This window comes from Salminus brasiliensis, chromosome 18, assembly GCF_030463535.1.
Source record: "Salminus brasiliensis chromosome 18, fSalBra1.hap2, whole genome shotgun sequence".
Taxonomy (NCBI): domain Eukaryota; kingdom Metazoa; phylum Chordata; class Actinopteri; order Characiformes; family Bryconidae; genus Salminus; species Salminus brasiliensis.
Window position 1 is genome coordinate 3,316,457 of NC_132895.1, and position 24,322 is coordinate 3,340,778.

General features: G+C 42.8%; 1 protein-coding gene across 1 annotated transcript in view; it reads left to right on the forward strand.

The window, feature by feature from the left end:
- Positions 1-206: 206 nt before the first annotated feature.
- The window catches only part of LOC140539039 (homer protein homolog 1-like), a 53,397-nt gene continuing 29,281 nt past the window's right edge, over positions 207-24,322 (forward strand). The window contains exon 1 of the mRNA XM_072661645.1: positions 207-1,102. Within this exon, the coding sequence (XP_072517746.1) occupies positions 1,098-1,102 (5 nt within the window). The 5' untranslated portion in view covers positions 207-1,097. The remainder of the gene's footprint in view (positions 1,103-24,322) is intronic.

Here is a 24,322-nt window from a genome sequence, read left to right on the forward strand (position 1 = left end):
CCACAAACATTTGGACATGTAGTGTATGAGAAAGCCATTACCATCCATGTAACGTTCATGTTGCCACGTCACCAATGCAATGCAGCCGGAAGTGACGAGACGAAACACTCTCCTTGCCCATTACGTCAGAATTTTGAAACGCCGGCGTGACGTCGTGCGCTGAGGGAGAAAGGGGGAGGCGTGATGACGTGGGCGGGGAGGGAGGGGGGGATGGAGAGGAGATGAATGGGAGGAGAGCAGGGATGAGGCGATGAGCAGAGACCGAGGCTTGTTGTAGGGAAGGACGCCATCCTCCATCCTCTCCATCCTCTCCACCCTCTGCGCGAGCAGGCCTGCTGTTGTTTTGGTGGGCTTGTTTTTGTTGTTGTTGTTGTTGATCAGCCACCGTCCCACCATCCTCCAGACCTCCAGCTCCTCCGAGGCGGTGAGGAATGCAAAGGGCAGGCTCTGCCAGCTGCTCTCAGCCTGGGCTTCTAGGGGCTTCGTGCGTCAAGCGTCTTTTTGTGTGCGTCCGTCCGTGCGTCCGTCCGTGCGTCCCCCCGGCGAGGATGCGCGTTGGTAGACGCTGGAGCAGATTTTGATGGCACCAGCCCTCTGCCTTCCTGCTTTTCCTCCCCTCCTCCCCCCCAGGAGTGCTGAAATGATGGTGGAATGAGCGCGGTGCGTCTAGCTCGTCCTCCCCGGGAATAAGTGCATGCAGCCCGGCTCGCCGCACGGGAGAGGTGTGGTGCCAGCTTTTGGAGGGGGTGGTTGAACAGCAGAGGAGCAGGAGGAGCAGGACGAGGAGGAGGAGGAGGAGGAGGGAAGAGATAAGGCGCTGTCACTCCGCCGGTACGGTACATAAGCCACCCCTGCCTGGTCTGGAAGGCTCCACCGCACCGCTGTTTTTAGAAGGGGGGGATGAAACTTTCATGCGTAATTTCATGCGTATTTGCGCTGCGTTGAGCGCCCGGACCTCCATAACAACACTGGACGGCGAGCCATGTTGGGCTGAAGCGGAGGGAGGCACCGAAAACACCACGACTGTTTTGGAGGGGTAGAGAGACGACCCCCAGGCTTCCACTAAGTCACCCTGCTCGAGCAGCCAGCCAGGCAAAATGGGGTATGTCCAGCGTGCTGTGTTTATATATGTGTGTATATATATATATATATATATATATATGAGGGCATGTACAGGCTGTTAATGCTAAAGCTAATGGCAGTGTGCTTTATTGGCACACTATCAGTGAGCCTTGGGCCTTGTTGTATCTGTTTTACCAGAGAATACTAGTAAGGGTGGACTTGACATGGGTGTAGTTGTATATATTTTATGCTGTGTAGAGCCACCTGCCCCCTCAGCATGGTGGTGGTGGTGGTGGGGTGTGTGTGTGTGGGGGGGGGTTCATCAGCATGGGATAACCCATATATTCAAATGCTGTGTGAAAGTTAGACCCCTTTTTGGGTTGGGATGCAAACACAGATTTCTCTACAGTGGTGGCGAAGGGGACCTGGTGTCGCCATGACTACAACACAAATATAGCCACTTTATTCACCCTCCAAAACCACCAAGGCAAGACAGGGTACAGACAACACACTGTGTTTATACATATGGGCTGTTTACTGCTAAAGCGGATGCCAGGGTGCTTTGGCACTAAGAGTTAGCCTCGGGCCTTGTGTCAGCTAAAGGGTTGATAATGCATGGGTTTATTCGGATAGTTCCATCAGGATGGAACCACCGGCCTGGCCTCAGCATGGCACTCTTTGAGGGTCCCCCAGCATCACTCAGAGGGAAACCCTGGTAATTAAATATGAATACTATGTGAAAGCTGAAAAATAGAGCAATTTCAGTGTTGATAATTCAGTGGTCCTGTCTATCTGCTCCTGCAGAGAGTCCTATTCTATTGGCAGTATGTCTCTACTGGGACTAGACAAGCTGTGTGTGTGCATTGGCACATCTGTGTCAGCAATGGGTGCAGTTATTGGAAGGGGTGTCCACAAATATTTGGACATGTAGTGTATGACATGTGTACATTAGTGAAAAGTATCCAGCACTCGGGTATTTATTATCTAACTACCACTTGTTAAAAGTATCTAGCACTCAGACTCAGAGTCTGTATTTATCTAGTACTCACGCGGTTCATATTTAGCTAGCACTTGTTCAAGGTATCTAGCACTTGGACAATCTATATTTATCTAGTACTCACACAGTTCATATTTAGCTAGCACTTATTAAAAGTATCTAGCACTCAGACGGTCTGTATTTATCTAGTACTCACGCAGTTCATATTTAGCTAGCACTTCTTAAAGATGTCTAGCACTCAGGCAGTCTGTATTTATCTAGTACTCAAACAGTTCATATTTAGCAAGCACTTATTAAAAGTATCTAGCACTCAGACGGTCTGTATTTATCTAGTACTTACACAGTTCGTATTTAGCTAGCACTTGTTAAAAGTATCTAGCACTCGGACAATCTGTATTTATCTAGTACTCTGGCAGTTCGTATTTAGCTAGCACTTGTTAAAGGTATCTAGCACTCAGGCAGTCTGTATTTATCTAGTACTCACGCAGTTCATATTTAGCTAGCACTTGTTCAAAGTATCTAGCACTTGAACAGTCTATATTTATCTAGTACTCACGCAGTTTATATTTAGCTAGCACTTATTAAAAGTATCTAGCACTCAGGCAGTCTGTATTTATGTAGTACTCACACAGTTCATATTTAGCTAGCACTTGTTAAAGGTATATAGCAGTCTGTATTTATCTAGTACGCAGGCACTTAGACATGTAGTGTATGACGTGTATACATGAGAGAGTATACATGTGTATATATACTATATGAGAGTATATATATATATATATATATATGTGTGTATATATATATATGTATATATATATATATATATATATATATAAACATCTAAGGTCATTGAAATATAAATATAATAATTTCTGCATAATTCGTTGGTCTAGATGTTGACACAGCCGTTCAGGTTGGGTTTGGTGTTATTATATTAATGTTCATTATAGCAAAACTCACCCAACCAGATGTCATTATGCTGTACAATGCAAATATAGCCATTTTATCTACTATCCAAACCCATATATATATATATATATATATATATATAGAGAGAGAGAGAGAGAGAGAGAGGCAATATAACAATGTGATTCTGCTTTTCTAAGGATAAGGTCCGTACTTAAAAAACACTGATCAGCTGCATGTTTCATTGCAAACAGTGTAATTAGTCCTGTTTAATTGGATGAAGTGCAACAGATGCTGAACAAAAATCACTGTACTAAATATGGGAGTATTTGGATGGTAGTTTTGAAACATCCGATCCACTGATGCATGTTATCTGCGATCACGTCTATCGTGCTAAATATCGCATATCGTGAAAATGTCTTTAAATATTGTGATATAGTATTTTTTATCATGTCGCCCAGCCCTACTATATTAACAGTGTCCCATTCATCAGGCAATGCATTTACACCCAATTGTGTTCAGTGATGAAGCTTTTAGAGGCATTAAAGCAACACCATGTAGTATTTTTACCTTCAAACAGCAGCTTCAGGAGCTTCATGCTGATGCTCCTCCACTGACTGGAAAAGGGGGAGAACGGCATCTCCGTCATTCCCGCTCTGGGCCGGAGCACTGCTACTGCTACTGCACTGTGGAGCTTTGGTGATGGAGCTGCAGGAGCTGCAGTGTAAAATCCTGTAGTATTATTCACCGCCTCAGCCCACATGCTTCACTACCTTCAGATTAAGCTTCTGCAGCTCTCAGCTTGTCCAGAAGTGCATGTGTACAGCCGTTTGTCCATGAGGGGGCGCTGAAAGAGAGATTTGTATTGACAGCAGTGGAATAAAAGTGAACTCCACTCCCCAGCTGTACCAGTTCTCGCATACTGCTGCTTTAAACTCTTCAGACGTCTGCTTCCGTTCATCTCCACGCTATATGCTAGATGTTTTGCAACTTTGCAGTGAGGATTCGATTGCATTCAGCCACATGAGAGCATCAGCGAGGTCAGGTACTGATGTTGGATGATCAGTTCTGTCACACTTTATTATCCTGAAAGTATTGGATGGAGCACCAACCATAGTTTACTGCTTCACACCTTAATGCTGAGGGGGGGGGTGGCTTTATACCCCTCTTGCCCATGCCTGGCAGTACGCAGCGAGGTGCCCTTAGTAGGACTATTTGTTAATAGTCAGTGCTTTTCTATGGAGATTATACCAGCTGTGTGATCAGCCACCTGTGACAGCAGTGGGTGCTATTAGAAGGGGTGTCTGGATACTTTTGGACGTGTAGTGTATGCACATTAGTGTTGGGCCGTGTGGCTTTGATTGGCAGTGATGTGTTGTGTACAGAGAGCTGCTGCTTAAAATATCGCATATGAGACGTTAGCGGACAGTCTGTATTTATCTAGTTCTCAGACAGTTCATATTTAGCTAGCACTTGTTAAAAGTATCTAGCACTCAGACAGTCTGTATTTATCTAGTTCTCAGACAGTTCATATTTAGCTAGCACTTGTTAAAAGTATCTAGCACTCAGACAGTCTGTATTTATCTAGTTCTCAGACAGTTCATATTTAGCTAGCACTTGTTAAAAGTATCTAGCACTCAGACAGTCTGTATTTATCTAGTACTCACACAGTTCATATTTAGCTAGCACTCGTTAAATGTATCTAGCACTCGGACAGTCTGTATTTATCTAGTACGCAGGCAGTTTGTATTTAGCTAGCACTTGTTAAAAGTATCTAGCACTCGGACAGTTTTTACATGAGACGTTAGTGTGGAGCTAACCGGTCAGATACAGTAGCACCTCCTCTCACCTGTCTGGACTGGAATGGTGACCTGACTGGCGCGTAAACCTAGGAGAGACTGGATGCAGTTAAAAATAAATCGTTTAAACACACGCACACACACTCACACACACACACACACACATACACACTCACACACACACACAACACAAAAGACATGGCAGCATTTCTGCCTGGCTTGGCCTTCGCCGCTGCCGTGCGTCTTTGAGTGCACATGAATAAGTACAGCTTTACTATTTCTGTCCTCGTGTCTGGCCGAGGGGACGAACGCGGTCCCATTCAAACAGTGTCCGTCTGAGGGACGTTTCAGCCAGCTTATCTGAGAGGGGCGGTGAAGCGATGGAAGAGAGCCGTGTTTATGCAGCAGTGCATTGTGGAACATCTAAAAGAATGTGATGTTGTGAAGGGGAGTGCAGGCCTGGATCCAGGCTCCATCAGATGCTGTGGCCTCATGTGGTTTTGAGGCCAGGGGGGCGGGTGGGGGGGGGGCAGTAGGCCTGTCATGTCATCATGCTGATGATTCTTGTTTCTTGGTGGCTGGAGAATCGTCATGGTCTGTTACGTCTTCTGGCCAACGTTTAATCACAGATGTGTCATGTGATGTTTCTTTTTTTGGTAGCATACAACTAGAGGATGTTGTGTAGGAGCTGTATGCTGATGCTCCTCCACTGACTGGAACAGGGAGAACGGCGTCTCCGTCATTCCCACTCCGGGCCGGAACGCTGCTGCTCCTGCTGCTACTGCACTATATGGAGGTTTGGTGGTGGAGCTGCAGGTGGAGAACCTCTCTCCAGAACTGCTGCTGTGTAACGCTGCAGAACCCATAGAGTCATATTAGTGTAAAGTCCTGTAGTATTACTCTACCACCTCAGCCCACATGCTGCTCCATCTTCAGATCAAGCTTCTGGAGCTTCTCTCAGCTTGTCCAGAAATGCATGTGTACAGCTGTCTGTCCATGAGGGGGCGCTGAAAGAGAGATTTGTATTAACAGCAATGGAGTAAAAGTGAATTACACTGCTCAGCTGTAGGGTGAGCCCAGGAGCTAAACAATCCAATAATGCTGCCTTAAGTATCTAGCACTCGGACAGTCTCGGGCAGTTCGTATTTAGCTAGCACTCGTTTAAAGTAACTAACACCCGGACAGTTATTACCGCACTATCATTAATGGAAAGTATCCAGCACTCGGGCAGTTATTATCTAACTACCACTCGTTAAAAGTATCTAGCACCCGGACACTCTGTATTTATCTAGTACTCATGCAGTTCGTATTTAGCTAGCACTTGTTAAAAGGAATTATCACTCAGACAGTTTTTACCTCACTATCATTAATGAAAAGCATCCAGCATTTGGGTAGTTATTATCTAACTACCGCTCGTTAAAAGTATCCAGCACTCAGACAGTCTGTATTTATCTAGCACTGAGGCAGTTTGTATTTAGCTAGAACTCGTTAAGGGTATCTAGCATTTAAACAGTCTGTATTAATCTAGTACTCAGGCAGTTTGTATTTAGTTAGCCCTCGTTAAAGGTATCTAGTACTCGGACAGTCTGTATTTATCTAGTACTCAGGCAGTTTGTATTTAGCTGGCATTCGTTAAAGGTATCTAGCACTCAGACAGTCTGTATTTATCTAGTACTCAGGCAGTTCGTATTTAGTTAGCCCTCGTTAAAGGTATCTAGCATTAGAACAGTCTGTATTTATCTAGTACTCAGGCAGTTCGTATTTAGCTAGCCCTCGTTAAAGGTATAGGACAGTTTTTACCTCGCTATTAATAAAAAAAAGTATCCAGCACTCGAGAACGTATTACCTAACTACCACTTGTCTTTGGTATCTAGCACTCGGACAGTCTGCATTTATCTAGCACTTCATTCATTAACTAGTTAACATCTAGCTCAGGCAGTTATTACCCAGCTGTAACTTGTTAAAAGTGTCTTACAAAGCTGGATTACACCCTTTCCGTGTAAAAATACGGCCATCCACCGCTGACCAGCCACTGCTGAAGCAAAACATGACATCCCAGGTCACACAACCCGTCACTAAATCCAGAAGCAGCAGTCTCGTCCTGCTGTACAGGTGTAACAGAGTAGGGGTTAAGAGAGACCGCTGGGAAATAAAGTGCTGCCCTGTGATTCTGCTGTTCCTCCATTAAATATAAACATCAGCCCTCTCCAGCCGGTTGGTTTAAGCCTGCAGGGCAGAGGAATCGTCTTTTTTGCCACGGACAAAGAGGACACTGCGGATAGAGGTCACTCTTTGTTCCGTCCGCACTCAGGATCTACCCCTAATATGCACTCCAGTGGGTCTGGTGGGAAGCCGGTAGTTAGAATGGCATATGAAAATATGAGAGTGGGCTTCAGGTCTGCGTTACATATAACTCCATTCTTTCCAGGTTTCCATTAATACTTTCCTTTTACAATTTTCAAAAATATTAATTTATTCTCTCTCTACCTGCCTGTTTTCAGCCCTCCTGCCTGCTGGCCTGCCTGCCTACCTGCCTCCCTGCGCAGTCTGCTTACAGCTCTGCCTGCTTCCCTGCCTGGAACCCAGTACTTCTAATAACATCTCTTTACAATAATGTCTTGTGCTGTGCAAATGTTTGGACACCCCTGTTCAGATAACACTTTGATAATGTTTTATAAGTGTAAATATGTGAACGAACCCTTTAATGTAATAATCTTAAATGTAGTAATTAAACAGAAACTATGCTTTAGAATATACAGAAGTGAGTCTCTGCAGAGGATATGAAAAAAAATCACACTTAAAAAATGACCAGAGTACCCAAACTTTTGTATGAGACTGCAGGCAGGCAGGCACTCAGGGAAGCAAGCATGGAGGTGGGAAGACAGGTAGGCTGGCAGGCAGGGAAGCAGGCAAACAGGCAGAAAGGAAGGCAGGGCAGCAGAGAAGCAGGCAGGCAGGGATGCAAGTAGGCAGGCAAGCAGGCCATCAGGGCAGCTGGCAGACATGATGGCAGGAAAGCAGGCAGGTAGGGAAGCAGGCACACATTCAGGGAAGCAGTCAGGGAAGCAGGGAAAAAGGCAGGCAGGTGGGAAGATAGACAAGCAGGTAGGCAGGCAGGCCATCAGGGAAGCCGACAGGCAGGTAGGGAAGCAGGCACACACCCAGGGAAGCAGGCAAGGAAGCAGTGAAACATGCAGAAAGGAAGGCATTCATGCATGCAGGCAGGTAAGCAGGCAGGCAGGCAGGCAGGCATGGAAGCAGGTAGGCAGGCAGGCAGGCTTCAGGGAAGCAGACAGGCAGGTAGGAAAGCAGGCCACACACCCAGGGAAGCAGGCAAGGAAGCAGTGAAACATGCAGAAAGGAAGGCATTCATGCATGCAGGCAGGTAAGCAGGCAGGCAGGCAGGCCAGCAGGGAAGCAGGCAGGCATGGAAGCAGACAGGCAGATAAGGAAGCAGGCACACACCCAGGGAAGCAGGCACGGAAGCAGGGAAAAAGGCAGGCAAGGGAAGCGGATAGGGAGGCAGGCAGGCAGGCAGGCCATCAGGGAAGCAGGCAGGCATGGAAGCAGACAGGCAGATGAGGAAGCAGGCACACACTTAGGGAAGCAGGCAGGTTGGAAGAAAGACAGGCAGGCCATCAGGGAAGCAGGCAGACATGAAGGCAGGAAAGCAGGCAGATAGGGAGGCAGGCACACACTCAGGGAAACAGGCAAGGAAGCATTGAAATATGCAGAAAGGAAGGCATTCATGCAGGCAGGCAGGGGAGCAGGCAGACAGGAGGGCAGGAAACAGGCAAGCAGGGAAGCAGGCAGGTAGGAAGGCAGGCCAGCAGGGAAGCAGACAGGCTGGTAGGGAAGTGGGCTACTAGGAAGACAGGAAGGCGGTCTGGCAGGGAAGTGGACAGGCAGGCAGGCAGGGAAGCAGGCAGGGAAGCAGGCAGTCCAGAAATAGCTGCTGTATCTAAAATATGCCCCTTTCACTGAGTCGGGAGCAGCAGAGCAGTGAGAGCCGAGGCTGCGAGCTTTACATAATGAATGAATGTAAACTAGCTGTCAAGCTGAAATTGCACCTCTGCACTTGGGCTGCGCACAGCACAGATTGGGTAGATAAACGATGATGTAACTGCGCTGGTTAGAGCATAAGAGCAGGCTGGGTTTGTCTGAAGTCACTAAAAGCTATGGGAGGTGTGTGTGTGTGTGTGTGTGTGTGTGTGTGTGTGTGTGGTTGTGCTGCAGTGTTTGTCTAATATGGGGATCTTTATTTGGATGCTTAGTAGAAATTTCATTTACCTTTAGCTTCAATTCAGTGTCTGTTAAATCCCCCTTCATCTAATCCTCACCTCAACCTAAAACCTAAACCTAAACCTCAGGTTGGTCCTAAACCTAGCCATGGCCTGTTTCACCAGAAGGTTTGTTACAGTTTGAACTAGGGGTCAAAGAAATATATCGATATATCGAAGCATCGCGATATTATGTTTTACAATACTGTATTGATTCTCGATACACAGTATTTATTAAAAATGAATTGTTTAGATGTAAAGATTGGTGGTGGACAGTGATTTATTTACTGTTTAAACGCCCAGTACAACGAAAACTTCTAGTACAATCAAAACACTTTCAAGTACAACCAAGATCCTTCCGAGTAAAATGGAAACTTTTCCCATTAGAACCAAAACAAAGCTCGAAATACAACCAAGACACCTTCTAGTTCAACTGAAACCCCCTTAGTTCAACCAAAACTCCTCTCAGTACAACTAAAACACCTCCCAATACAACTGAAATTCCTCCCAGTACAACCGAAACCCCTCAGTACTACCCAAACCCCTCCCAATACAACGGAAACTCCTCCCAGTACAACGGAAACCCCTCCCAGTACAACTGTAACCCCTTCCAATACAACCAAAACTCCTCCCAATACAACCGAAACCCCACTCTGTACAACCAAAAAACCTTCTAATACAACCAAAACCCCTTCTAGTTCAACTAAAACCCCCTTAGTTCAACTAAAACTCCTTTCAGTACAACTAAAACACCTATCAGTACAACTGAAACCCCTCAGTACTACCAAAACCCCTCCCAATACAACGGAAACTCCTCCCAGTGCTACCCAAACCCCTCCCAGTACAACGGAAACCCCTCCCAGTACAACTGTAACCCCTTCCAATACAACCGAAACCCCACTCTGTACAACCAAAAAACCTTCTAATACAACCAAAACCCCTTCTAGTTCAACTAAAACCCCCTTAGTTCAACCAAAACTCCTTTCAGGACAACTAAAGCACCTCCCAGTACAACTGAAACCCCTCAGTACTACCAAAACCCCTCCCAATACAACGGAAACTCCTCTTAGTACAACTAAAACCCCTCCCAGTACAACGGAAACCCCTCCCAATACAACCAAAACTCCTCTTAGTACAACTAAAACCCCTCCCAGTACAACTGTAACCCCTTCCAATACAACCAAAACTCCTCCCAATACAACTGAAACTCCTCCCAGTACAACCGAAACCCCTCTCTGTACAACCAAAAAACCTCCTAATACAACCAAAACCCATTCTAGTTCAACTAAAACCCCCTTAGTTCAACCAAAACTCCTTTCAGTACAACTAAAGCACCTCCCAGTACAACCAAAACACCTCCCAGTACAACCGAAACCCCTCTCAGTACAACTGAAACCCCTCAGTATAACCAAAACCCCTCAGTACTACCCAAACCCCTCTGTACAACCGAAACCCCCCCTGAGTGCAATAGGAACCCCTCTCAGTACAACCGAAACTCCTCCCAGTACAACCAAAAAACCTCCTAATACAACCAAAAGCACATCTAGTTCAACTTAAACCCCCTTACGTCAACCAAAACACCTCCCAGTACAACCAAAACACCTCCCAGTACAACCAAAACACCTCCCAGTACAACCAAAACCCTTCTCAGTACAACTGAAACCCCTCAGTATAACCAAAACCCTTCTCAGTACAACTGAAACCCCTCAGTATAACCAAAACCCTTCTCAGTACAACTGAAACCCCTCAGTATAACCAAAACCCTTCTCAGTACAACTGAAATCCCTCAGTACTACCGAAACCCCTCTGAGTTCAAAAGAAACCCTTCCCAGTACAACCAAAGCCCCTCAGTACAACCGAAACCCCCCTGAGTTCAAAAGAAACCCTTCCCAGTACAACCAAAACCCCTCAGTACAACCGAAACCCCCCTGAGTTCAATAGAAACCCCTCTCAGTACAACCGAAACCCTTCCCAGTACAACCGAAACTCCTCCCAGTACAACCGAAAACCCCCCTCAGTACAACCGAAACCCCCCTCAGTACAAATGAAACACCAGTAATAATTGTTGAGCTACAGGCGAATTTGCATATTTCCGTCTCACACAGCTATCAGATTTCAGCCTGACTGACCGGAGTAAACACATGCGGCTAAAACCTAATCAGGATACAGTCCAGACACCAGTCACAGGAAGTGACCAGGTGTAGACCGTGACAAAGTCAGCCCAAAATAATAAGCTGCTGCACTTCAGCACTTCAGCTTCCATTAGGCTTTCCCAGTTTTCGGCAGGGGTGGGAGTTGGGGAAGTGCACGGGTGCCCGGGTTCTAGGATAGTGCACTATTGGAACACGGAGATCAGTCTCCAGTTAGTCGTTATACCTCATCCCAGAAGACGGAGAATACACTTGCTGTGACACAAGCATTATAGTAAGTATGTACAGTCATTGTGCAAAAGTATGGACACCCTGTTCTGATTTTGTTTGGTTGTGTAAATATTAAACAAATAATATTAAAAATTTATTTATTCATTTCTTTAAAAAAAACAGTATTTCTTTATTTTACAAAACCAGGAGTGGACAGTGCAGCGCACTGACCGTGGCCTGTGGTGTTCAGTCTGGTGAGGGGGATTAAGGGCTGGTGGTGTGTACAGCAGGGCTGGGCAGTGTATAGGCTATAGGGGGATGTAGCTCAGGATGCCTAATGAAAGCGGAGCTGGAGAGGGATTTGATTGGTCGGACTTTGTCTGCACTGTGAGCAGATGGGCGCTCTCTCACCCTCAGCCTGTGTCTGGTATTTAGCACTGCAGAGAGTGTGTGTGTGTGTGTGTGAGAGAGAGAGAGAGAAGGAGAGAGAGACAGACTTACCCTCTGTCAATCTGTTGCCTGGTAGTGCACTGAGAATCTGTACACCGATCAGCCATAACATTAGTACCACTGACAGGTGAAGTGAAAAACACTGGTTCTTCATCTACAAGGGGTGGAGATATTAGGCAGCGAGTGAAGAACCGTCAGGTCTTGAAGGTGACGAAGGTGCTGAAGCATGAAAAATGGACAAGCGTGAGAATCTGAGACACTTTGACAAGAAGAACCAGACTGTGATGTTCTAGACAGTGACTGGGTCAGAACATCTCCAGAACATCAGGCCCTTATTAAAGGATCTGCTGCTGACATATATACTCAATATTAGGCAGGTGGTACTAATGTTATGGCTGATTGGTATGTGTGTGTGTGTGTGTGTGTGTGTGTTTGTCCAGAGACTCAAAGCTGTCAATAGTTTACCAGCTTAACAGAGATCAAGAGCTGAAAGGGCAATACAGTGGCAGTGTAACCCCCTATTGACTGCTGTGTGTGTGTGTGTGTGTGTGTGTGTGTGTTTTCGTATATAACAGAAAGCACAGGACCGACCATATGTCAACAACCAATGCTCAGTGGTAGGCGTGGAGTGTATTGCATGCGTGCGTGTGTGTGTGTGTGTGTGTGTGTGTGTGTGTGTGTGTGTGTGTGTGTGTGTAAATCAGTAACTGCACTACGGCCTATGGCACCACCAGTTGTCTGAGAGTAACTCTGCTACAAACATTCTGCATTCTGATTGGCTGACAGAATAGAAGGGACTGAGGCCTGATTGGACAGAAGATTTGTCACTCAATCAGGTCAGGAGTCATGTGACAGTTGCCATGGAGATCACACAGCCAGTGTTTTTTCTTTATCTGTTTTTGTGCCAGGGTGAAGTCCACTAGAACTGACCAGGCCATCCGGGGTCCGTGTTTCTAGCTGGATGGATGTTGTTGCGTATTTAATTTAATTTAATTTAATTTAATTATTTGAATTATTTAATTTTTGTTTTATGTATTTTTATTTTATTTTATTTTATTTATAAAAATGAGATTTTTGACCTTTTCCTGAATTACTTGCTCCGACTTTAAGCGACAGAGGTGTAGATCTCCACCCACCCTCAGGACATTTGGACTCAGGAGTTAAATTGAGGGGTGTAGCTGTATGGAAACGTCAGATCTGGGTTTGGACCTCACAGCTAGCTGCAATTTGGTAATACAGCTAAAAAAAGCAACCCTGAAACACACATTTATTTCAACAGACTCATTCGGGTTCAGCTTGTTCCACCTAGTGTTGGATAGCGCCCCCCTGAGGAAGTTCAGTTGGTACAGCCTGCAGTGTGTAAATGCTAGCGTGCCAATGGCGACCGATTGACAATACCAACATACAAATTGATATATTAATAAATTGAGCATTGGGAACTGGTTCCAGTGGAGAACCGGGTTCCAAATTGTGGGTTTCAGTGGCCTATAAACTGCTCTCTGTAGTGTAGCTCTGCCTGTTGTTGATACACTATGTGTCCAAATGTTTATGGACACCCTTTCTAATGAATGCATTCAACTACTTTAAGCTGCACTCATTGCTGACACATATGCACACACACACACACACACAGCTTGTCTAGTCCCTATAGAGAAGAAGTACTGCCAATAGAATAGGACTCTCTGGAGGAGCAGATAAACATCATGAACCTATTGGCACCATGCTTCTGCCTAATGCCAGGCGTGGGCTAGTAGAGGGGTGTTAAACCCCCCAGCATTGAGGAGCTGTGGAGCAGTGGAAGAACTGCTGTGTTCTCTAGAATGATGGATGGTGGAGCTCCATCCAGTACTTTTGGGATGAGTTAGGGGGAGTTGGGGATGATGAGGTGGGGTGGCGATCATTCATACAACATCCTTGTTGCTGAATGCAATCAAACCTCACAGCAGTGCTCTTCCAGAATCTAGTTGAAAGCAGTCTTCCCTGGACAGTAGAGACAGCTACTCCAACAAAAGCAGGTGAGCAGGTGTCTCAATACTTTTGTCATATACTGTAGCTGAAAGCTGGAGGCCGGTTTTAAGGCCTGGCCTCTAACTGTTAAAGTTGAGCTCAGGATTAGTGTGAAAGGGCGTTTGCTAGGTGGAGTGGAACAGTACTGGCCAACCGCAGGCTAATAAAGAGGTCAGTTGAGCAGAATTACTTTCCCTTGTGATAGACTGCTTTATGCAAACGCAGAACAGACAGAGCGCTGCTGTGTAACTGGGAGAGAGAGAGAGAGAGAGAGAGAGAGAGAGAGAGAGAGAGAGAGAGAGAGAGAGAGACACTGAGAACTGCTGATGCGATAAGATAATGAGCCAATTTCTTTTGCAAAGTGACTCAGGGCCTCTCACCGTCCAGTCTGTGCGCTGTGGGCCGGCGATTGTGTGAGAGATTACTGACTACATTGACTCTGCACTCACTCCCAAACTTATCCCGAATGTACTGGTTGGAGCTTCACCACCATCTATCATTCCAGAGAACACAGTTCTTCCACTGCTCCACAGTTCAATGCTGGGGGGTTTAACACCCCTCTACTAGCCCACGCCAGGCATTAGGCAGCATGGTGCCAATAGGTTCATTATGTTTATCTGCTCCAGAGAGTCTTATTCTATTGGCAGTACTTCTCGACAGGGTCAAGATGTGCTGTGTGTGTGTGTGTCTTAGCAACATGTGCAACTTAAAGTAGCCAAATGCATTCATTAGGAGGGGTGTCCACAAACATTTGGACATATAGTGGCCTGCTGTAAAATCTCCATCTCTGTGATGGCGGGAGGAAAGCGGTGAAAAGGTCTTGCTGAGCTGAAACTGAGATCACTGAACGCAACACTTTTGCAGATCCATCTGCCCGGTTCTGCCATCGCTCCACCTGGGCCTGCTTCCATGGGCCAGTTAGGTAATCCTCCCCCCTGCACACTGATATTACTGTTCAATATGCAAATATTAAAATGGATTTTCATACATTAGATACACTATGTGGACAAAAGTATTGGGACACCTCTACATTCCACATACAGGAGCTTTTCTATGACCTCCCATTCTAAACCCATACGCTGTATTAATAAGGAGCTGGTCCCCCTTTGCTTTGCAGCTCTACCAGCAGCAGCAGGTCTGGAGCTCTGCAGTTATTGAGTCAGTTGGAGGCTTTTCTGCACTATGAGAAAAGTCTGAGCTCAGCACTCGGCCCTGACCCCGCTCTGTAGCTTTACGTGGTCGGACACTCGGTGGACGCTGAGCTGCTCTCTGTGGTTCCTAAATCAAATCAAATCATGCTTTACACAATCAGTAATTAGTAAAAGACCCCAGTGAGCCCCAACAGCGACAGCAGCAAGGAGAACCTCCCTCAGAGCTGGAGGAAGAAACCTTGAGAGGAACCAAGACTCACAAGGGGGGACCCGACCCATCCTCCTCTGATCAGAACGATTAATTAATGATTAATAAATAAAGTCATCGAACCACCTAAACTGTTAAACTGCTCTGGTGTGCCCTGCTGGTCGGGCTGGTAGGTGGCAGCTGGTCTGGTCTGCAGGTTTCCAGCAGGTCGGACTGGGTGACTATTTACTCTGAGAAGGTAAAGAGACAGAGTTAGATCTCAGAGTTAGAGAATGTTGAGCAGTATCAGACTGTGTCTGACGACTCCGGCAGGTCTGACTATAGCAGCCTCATTAAAAGGAGAGAGCCAGAAGGTAACACAGACATGGGAGCTCCCTGAAACGCTAGCGTCCATCTGCTCCACCGTCCACAAACCTGAGTGATCGCATGCAAGCAGCGAGACGATAGCTCCAGCATCTCAGTGTACTACAATTCCCTGTGTCAGTGAACCCCTGGACCTGCAACCTTTATCTAAGGGGAAACATGAATTACCAAAAGCTAAACAGATGAATTTCAGCCTAGATTTAAAGATTGAGACTGTGTCTGAGTCCCGAACATTATCTGGAAGGGTATTCCAGAGTCGGGGGGCTTTATAAGAAAAGGCTCTTCCCCCTGATGAGGTTTTCTGAGTTTTGATCCAAGTAATCTTGATGGTTTATAATATGTAAGAAGATCTGGCAGCCACTCAGGAGCGAGGCCATGTAGGGCTTTGTATGTTAATAGAAGAATTTTATAGCCTGTTCTGAATTTAACTGGGAGCCAATGAAGTGCTGATAGAACTGGACTGATATGGTCAGATGTTCTAGTTTTAGTAAGGACCCTGGCTGCAGCGTTCTGAACCAGCTGAAGTTTATTGAGGTTCCTGCTGGAACAACCTGACAGTAGTGTGTTACAGTAATCTAGCCTTGAGGTAATAAAAGCGTGTACTAGCTTTTCTGCGTCCTGTAGAGATAAGGAGTCTCTTAGTTTGGAGATGTTCCTAAGCTGCATAAAGGCTGTTCTACTAATATTAGCTATATGTTGCTCAAATGATAAATCTGAGTGGAATGTGACGCCAAGATTTTTAGCTACTGGACCAGGAATGATGGAAGCATCAGCCAAGTCTAACATTAAAGTCGGATAGTTTATTTCTAACACCACTCACAGCTGATGGAGGAAGATCTAGGAGGGAAGGTCTAAATTTCTCCAGCTGACTTGTTGTTGGTGCAGCGGTGTCTCCTATTACATACAGAACCACGCTGGAGTTCAGTGAGCTCTTCAGAACCTCCCGTTCTTTCACTGATGTGTGGAAGAAAGACAGACTGCATGATTTTATACTGAATAAAACACATGAATTCAGTGATTAAGAGTTGTGTCCACATACTTTTGTCCATATTTTGTTCTAGTCTGGTCCGCCATAATGTAAAGTTGTATGAACTTCGACTCGTCCAAAACCTCAGTGGATGGTCTTCGTGCACTGTGGAATCAGTGGCTCAGTGGCTGAGAAACTTGGCTGTTGTTCAGGTTGTCATCATGGGTTCAGTGCCAGCTACTGGCTGCTGTCACTGTCCTCTTGAGCAAGGCAAATGCTGTCGCTCGAGGCCACCTGCCCCTGTAATGGGCTAATGTGTGTCAGTCTGTCAGCAAACCAGATCCATCAGTCAAACAACAACTGCTGGCTTTAGTTGTCCTGTGTTTATTGGTAGGGTTGCACTGATACTGGTACTGTTGATCGATATTGGCGCCGATATCGGCACTTACACACAGTATCAGTAGCGGCAATCGAGAGCACCGATACCACAAAGCTTACTGACATAGAAAATGTTGGTTTGCATCCTTTATGAAACCAAACGTTTAAACAGTTTAAAATAGTTATCAGAATTAAACAGACTTTCTTTTTTTTTTTGCTTCTAAAACTAAAAGTTTAAGAGTTTAAGCAGCTTGTTTTAAAGCCACACACTGAAGTTTAGTATCTTTTTACACAGAGCCGTGTTAATAAATTTATCAATTTATAAACAACATTAATAAATTGAACATTAATAAAACGCACTAGGGATTTTGAACTTTCTGTCTTTAGGTGGTGACAGACGACCACACGTAATTCCATCCTCACAATCCTAAAGGCCAGTATTCAGGCCTGTCCTTTCATTCCTCGCCGTCAGATCATATAAGCTACTGAATCATCTTTAGTAGTTACTGAATCATCTTTAGGAGTTACTGAATCATCTTTAGCAGTTACAGAATCATTTATAGTAGTTACTGAATCATCTTTAGGAGTTACTGAATCATCTTTAGCAGTTACAGAATCATTTATAGTAGTTACTGAATCATCTTTAGGAGTTACTGAATCATTTATAGCAGTTACTGAATCATCTTTAGGAGTTATTGAATCATTTATAGCAGTTACTGAATCATCTTTAGCAGTTACTGAATGATTGATTTCAGTTACTGAATCATTTATAGCAGTTAAGTGTCTGTTACATTTCTTTATATTAGTAACTGAATCATTTATAGTAGTTACTGAATCATTTATAGCAGTTACTAATTTCTTTATATTAGTAACTGAATCATTTATAGTAGTTACTGAATCATTTATAGCAGTTACTAATTTCCTTATAGTAGTAACTGAATCATTTATAGTAGTTACTAATTTCCTTATAGTAGTAACTGAATCATTTATAGTAGTTACTGAATCATTTATAGCAGTTACTAATTTCTTTATATTAGTAACTGAATCATTTATAGTAGTTACTGAATCATTTATAGCAGTTACTAATTTCCTTATAGTAGTAACTGAATCATTTATAGTAGTTACTGAATCATTTATAGCAGTTAATAATTTCTTTATATTAGTAACTGAATCATTTATAGTAGTTACTGAATCATTTATAGCAGTTACTAATTTCCTTATAGTAGTAACTGAATCATTTATAGTAGTTACTGAATCATTTATAGCAGTTACTAATTTCCTTATAGTAGTAACTGAATCATTTATAGCAGTTACTAATTTCTTTATATTAGTAACTGAATCATTTATAGTAGTTACTGATTCATTTATAGCAGTTACTAATTTCTTTATAGTAGTAACTGAATCATTTATAGTAGTTACTGAATCATTTATAGCAGTTAGCAATTTCTTTATAGTAGTAACTGAATCATTTATAGTAGTTACTGAATCATTTATAGTAGTAACTGAATCATTTACAGTAGTTACTGAATCATTTATAGCAGTTACTAATTTCTTTATAGTAGTAACTGAATCATTTACAGTAGTTACTGAATCATTTATAGTAGTAACTGAATCATTTACAGTAGTTACTGAATCATTTATAGTAGTGACAGTTTTCTTTTTCTTCTAAAACCAAAAGTTTAAGAGTTTAAGCTGCTTGTTTTAAAGCCACACACTGAAGTTTAGTATCTTTTTACACAGAGACGTGTTCTTATAATGAAATGTGAATTTTAAACGCTAAATAATAAAAAGCTATTCGGTGAAACTTTTCAAATGTGTTCTTTTTAAGGAGTATCAGGATTTATAGCCGTCTATAGAGTATTTAAGTCAGAGTTGGTATCAGTATCGGTACTCAGTATCGGCAAGTACGTGAAAATCTGGTATCGATATCAGAAAGGAAAAAGTGGTATCGGTGCAGCTCTGTGTATTGGTGTAGGATTGGATTTGTGTTATCCAGGTTTGCTCAGGTGAACTGTACTGTAGTGTGGACGTGTCTTTAGGTATCACGATGCTAAATTTTTGGCACGCTCATAACCTGATACTTTACCCCATATATACGAGGCGTAGGCCCATAATAAAAGTGCTGATCCAGTACTTCAGGACCCCACCCAGGGAGTATCCACAGCAACAGTGGTGCTAAATGCAACCATGGCCTAACTACTGCAATGATGCTGATCTGTGCTTCCTGTTCAAAAAGCAAATGCTCTGCTGTCTGATATGATTCCAGTCCCTTATCTGTCCATTCAACAGTGTGGTCATGTTTGCTTAATGGGAGAAGGAAATACTAGGCCATTGTCTGATGGACGGACTCCCAGCGTTAAATAACATCTGGCGAGTCCGTCTACATTCTGCTAACTTAATTAACACAGAGGGACAGCCTACTCCTCCCCAAGGGAGAGTGCAAGAGTGCGGGAAGCGTGAGAAAGCGAGGTCCCTCAGCGCTCCAGAACGGCTCTGTCCCAGAATAAAAGCCCTCGTCGGCTCTTAATGAGGACTGAGTCAGCCAATTACACCTCTCCCGCTCCCGCTTTCTGTCCCGTTCTCTTTTCTCTCTCGTTCCTGTCCAGCCTATACTGTACCTCTGGTGAGACCGGGTCAGTAAAACTGACTTTAACCCTTCAGATCTTTGTGATGAAGTCTGAATGCCTGACCCATCACTAAGCTTGCTTGGGGACAGTTTAATGGACACTGGGTTTTGTGTTTGTATTTACCTGGACCCGCTCCTCAAGGACTTCCTGGGGGTCTGGCGGCCCAGCCAGCTCCCTCTCTTATGGTAGCTGATGGGCCCTCAGCTCAGTGGATGTTCCTCTGGGATACCATGGGATTTCAAACAGTTTATACGTTTGTATTTTCTGGTTAGCCTGTGTCTGTAGTAATGGTATAGCCCTGAATCTTTTATAGCAGTGACTGAATCATTTATAGTAGTGACTTTATCATGTATAGTAAATATTGAATTATATATATTAGTTATTGAATGATACCAGTTACTAAATCATTTAAAGTAGTTGTTTAGTTTAGTAGGTACTGAATCATTTATGAGTTACTGAATCATTTACATCAGTTATTGAACCATTTATAGTAGATACTGAATCATATATATATATAATTTACTGAATCATTTCTAGTTGTTGCTGAATCATATATAGTTGTTACCAAATCATTTAGATCAGTTATTGAATCATTTATAGTAGATACTGAATCATATATATATATATATATATATATATATATATATATATATATATATATATAAAATATTGAAGAATTTATAGAAGTTACTGAAGCATTTATAGGTTACTGAATCATATATAGTATTTACTAAATCATTTATATCATTATGCTGAATCATTTATATCTGTTTCTGAATCATTTATATAATTTACTGAACCATATATATAATTTACTGAATTACTTAAATCAGTTACCAAATCATTTATAGTAAATACTGATTTATATATCATTAACTGATTAATTTATATCAGTAACTGAATCATTTATGGTAGATATTGAATCATAAAGCTCCACTTTAAGGCTTTCAGTGCGTGGCATGCTGAAGTAGGTTATTGATCGGTGTGGGTTGTGTGCCATAACTTTGGTAAATACCACATTTTATATTGTATTTTTTCCCCAACATGTTCAATAAAACAGTTTTCCCAGCAGCTTTAGGGCTAGCAGGCCTTCAGCTAGTACGCTACAGAGCTCCTCAAATTCTTCACGCGCCCACCATAACTGGAAAACAGCATTGAGGTAAAGTAACAGGGTGGTAAATAGGCGTATCTAAGCACTTTCCTCAACCAATCCAACTTACCCAAAGTCTCACACTTACTGTGTAGACATCAACCAACATCTGAAATAGGGGTCAAGTTTGTGTGTGTCAGCCAGGCCCTGATGTAAAGGTCAGATTGAGACGTTCCACCTGGAGGAAGCAGGAACTGGGCTTTTACTTTGCATGTTGGAATTGCCATCAGAACATCTGAGGGTGCCGGAGGAGGCCTGTGGCTTTGCTGTTGGGTCAGTGCAGCTCATTACAGCCGTCCGTATTTGTGACGTATTTTATGTGCAGTTGCAAATTAGAAGATGAGCTGCATGGAAGCAACTGGACGCAGCTAGAACCTTCAGCAGCTCCACTGTTTGGATTAGATTAGATCTTTTGTGTGGAGTCTTTTTCTGTCGCTTCATGGCAGCAAAATGACTCATTGTAATGTGTTTAAATACTAAGGAGGCGACACAGATTTGAAACGCTTGAATTCATGTGTGGGAATTCTTTTAATCAGGACTTTATCAGATCAGATCTGTAGATCTTTGGTATCAGTATTGGTCTTCACAGTGTGCTACTGCGTAATCCTACTCCTCAGAGGCTAATTACCATCGCCACGGTTCTACGCTTAGCACTATAATCACATTCCAGTGCTGAAGGGTTTTTTTTTTCAGGCTAACCTAGAGGTAGAGCAGTAAGGCGGTTGGCTGACGGTGTTGGCAGACCTTCACTATTTTTGAGGATTAATCGTGCCATCAGCTGAATGGGTTATTAGCTGTTTGGTTCATCTGGATATTCAGTTTACAAGAGCTCAAATCATCAAACCCTACAAATGCAGGATGGATGATGATGAAGGAGAGTGACGAATCCGACTGTGCTTATTTAAGGGTTATGGGGAGACTTTGAAGACTTTGACGTTGTGGTGTGTTCTTTCATAGGTAAAGATGCCTGAAAGTATTACTGTGCTTTTGCTGTACACCCGATTTACATTGCGTAATTGTTTTCGTTTCATTACAATTACAATTAATTACAATTTCAGTTGCGTTAATCATAATAATCAGATACAATAGATTCACATTCTATATCGATAGGTTCAAGTCTGCAGTTACAGAATCATTTATATTAGTTGCTGAATCATTTAGAGCAGTTCCTGAATCAATTATGACAGTTACTAAATTATTTATAGTAGTTATAGAATCCTTTAAAGTAGATACTGAATCATTTATAGCAGTTACTGAATCATTTATAATAGATACTAAATAATAGCCAGTTAATGAATCATTTATAGTAGATACTAAATAATATCCAGTTGCTGAATCGTTTATAGCAGTTACTGAATCATTTATAGCAGTTTCCGAATCATTTATTGTAGTTAATTATCATCTATAGTAGATACTAAATAAATTATAGTTACTGAATCAGTTATAGCAGTTTCTGAATCAATTATTGTAGTTAATTAATCATCTATAGTAGATACTAAATAAATTATAGTTACTGAATCATTTATAGCAGTTAGTGAATCAACTATAACAGTTACTACATTATTTATAGTAGTTACTGAATCATTTATAGCAGTTACTGAATCAACTATAACAGTTACTACATTATTTGTGGTAGTTACTGAATCATTTATAGCAGTTACTGAATCATTTATAGCACTTAGTGAATCAATTATAACAGTTACTGAATCATTTATAGCAGTTACTGAATCATTTATAGCAGTTACTGAATCATTTATAGCACTTAGTGAATCAACTATAACAGTTACTACATTATTTATAGCAGTTACTGAATCATTTATAGCAGTTACTGAATCAACTATAACAGTTACTACATTATTTATAGTAGTTGCTGAATCATTTATAGCAGTTACTGAATCAACTATAACAGTTACTACATTATTTATAGTAGTTACTGAATCATTTATAGCACTTAGTGAATCAACTATAACAGTTACTACATTATTTATAGTAGTTACTGAATCATTTATAGCAGTTACTGAATCAACTATAACAGTTACTACATTATTTATAGTAGTTACTGAATCATTTATAGCAGTTACTAAATCAACTATAACAGTTACTACATTATTTGTGGTAGTTACTGAATGATGTCTTATAGATATTGAATCATTTATAGTAGACACTAAATAAATAGTAACTAAATGATTTATAGTAGATACTAAAAAATATATAGTTACTGAATCAGTTATAGCGGTTACTGAATCATTTATAGTTGATACTGAAACTTTTATAGTAGATACTGAATAATATACAGTTACTGAATCATTTATAGCAGGAAGTGTGAGGATCGTCTACTGCAGAATGCTCATGCAGGGTCTTCCTGTCCTCGGGAGTTTGTACTGGTGAGTCGAACTTGCCAAGTCTGATCTACCAAACATGCTTGTCCAGACTTAGCATTGAGAAATAGTGTAAGTCTATGGAGCTGTTGTGATTTTCCTCAACAGACATGTGTAGACAGTGAGAGGCTGCAGTAGTGACTGAGCTTCCCTCACTCTGAACCCCTCTCATCTGTCTGGACACACAGTGCCCCAGATAACAGTAGCTGTCGCTGTCATTCACAGGCTAAAGGCACCGCTGGTGCAGACTGGTCTCCATTACAGCATGTTAGCAGAGTATTATGACAGTTTGTGGCTGGAGAGGAGACACATGAGACAGAATAGACCTGCACAGCAGTGCCATGAGGCCTGCGACTCTACAATTCACACACACACACAAAGCAAACACTTCTACATTCCCCACTGTAAACCAGGAGCCAATCAGTCATTTATAAACTACAGTCCCCTGACCCCTGTCCATTTATTTAGGGCCATATTTTAGTCACCATATTTAGGACAGTGAGAGTTTTATTGAGTCCCTGTAGAGAAGTACTGCCAATAGTATAGGATAAACAAGAGCCTATTGGCACCATGCTGCCTAATGCCAGGTGTGGGCTAGTAGAGGGGTATGAAGCCCCCCAGCATTGAGGAGCTGTGGAGCAGTGGAAGACCTGTGTTCTCTGGAATGATGGATAGTGGAGCCCAATCCAGTACTTTTGGGATGAGTTTGGGAGTTGGGGATGATGTGGTAGGGTGGTGTTCATCCAACATCCTGTCCTTACTAACACAAACTCTTGTCGCTGAATGCAATCAAATCCTCACAGCAATGTTCCTCTAGAATCTTGTAGAAAGCCTTCTTCCCTGCACAGTAGAGACAGTTCCTCCAACAAAAGCAGGATCAACTCTTTTAAATACTCTTGATTTCAGAAAATACAGTGAATGAACAGGTGTCCCAATACTTTTGTCATTTTATCCTTTCGTTCAGATAGTCATATCATCATCATATTGCCTTCTCTGCGTGAGGCTGACATTGCAGCCTGTTATGCTAGTTTGATGTCTCCCTTTCCCGAGCCTCTTAATCAGCGCTGAGTGCATATTAAATTATTACGCTGTAATTATTTTAAACGAATCAGTTCCAGTGTAGTGATTTGTAGTAACTCATTGAATGAGTACCCTTGCTGTTACCACCTACAGTCATTTAACAGCCAGACTTTCATCATCATACGTGTCTCAAAATCACCATTAGCGCTAAACCAACAGTGA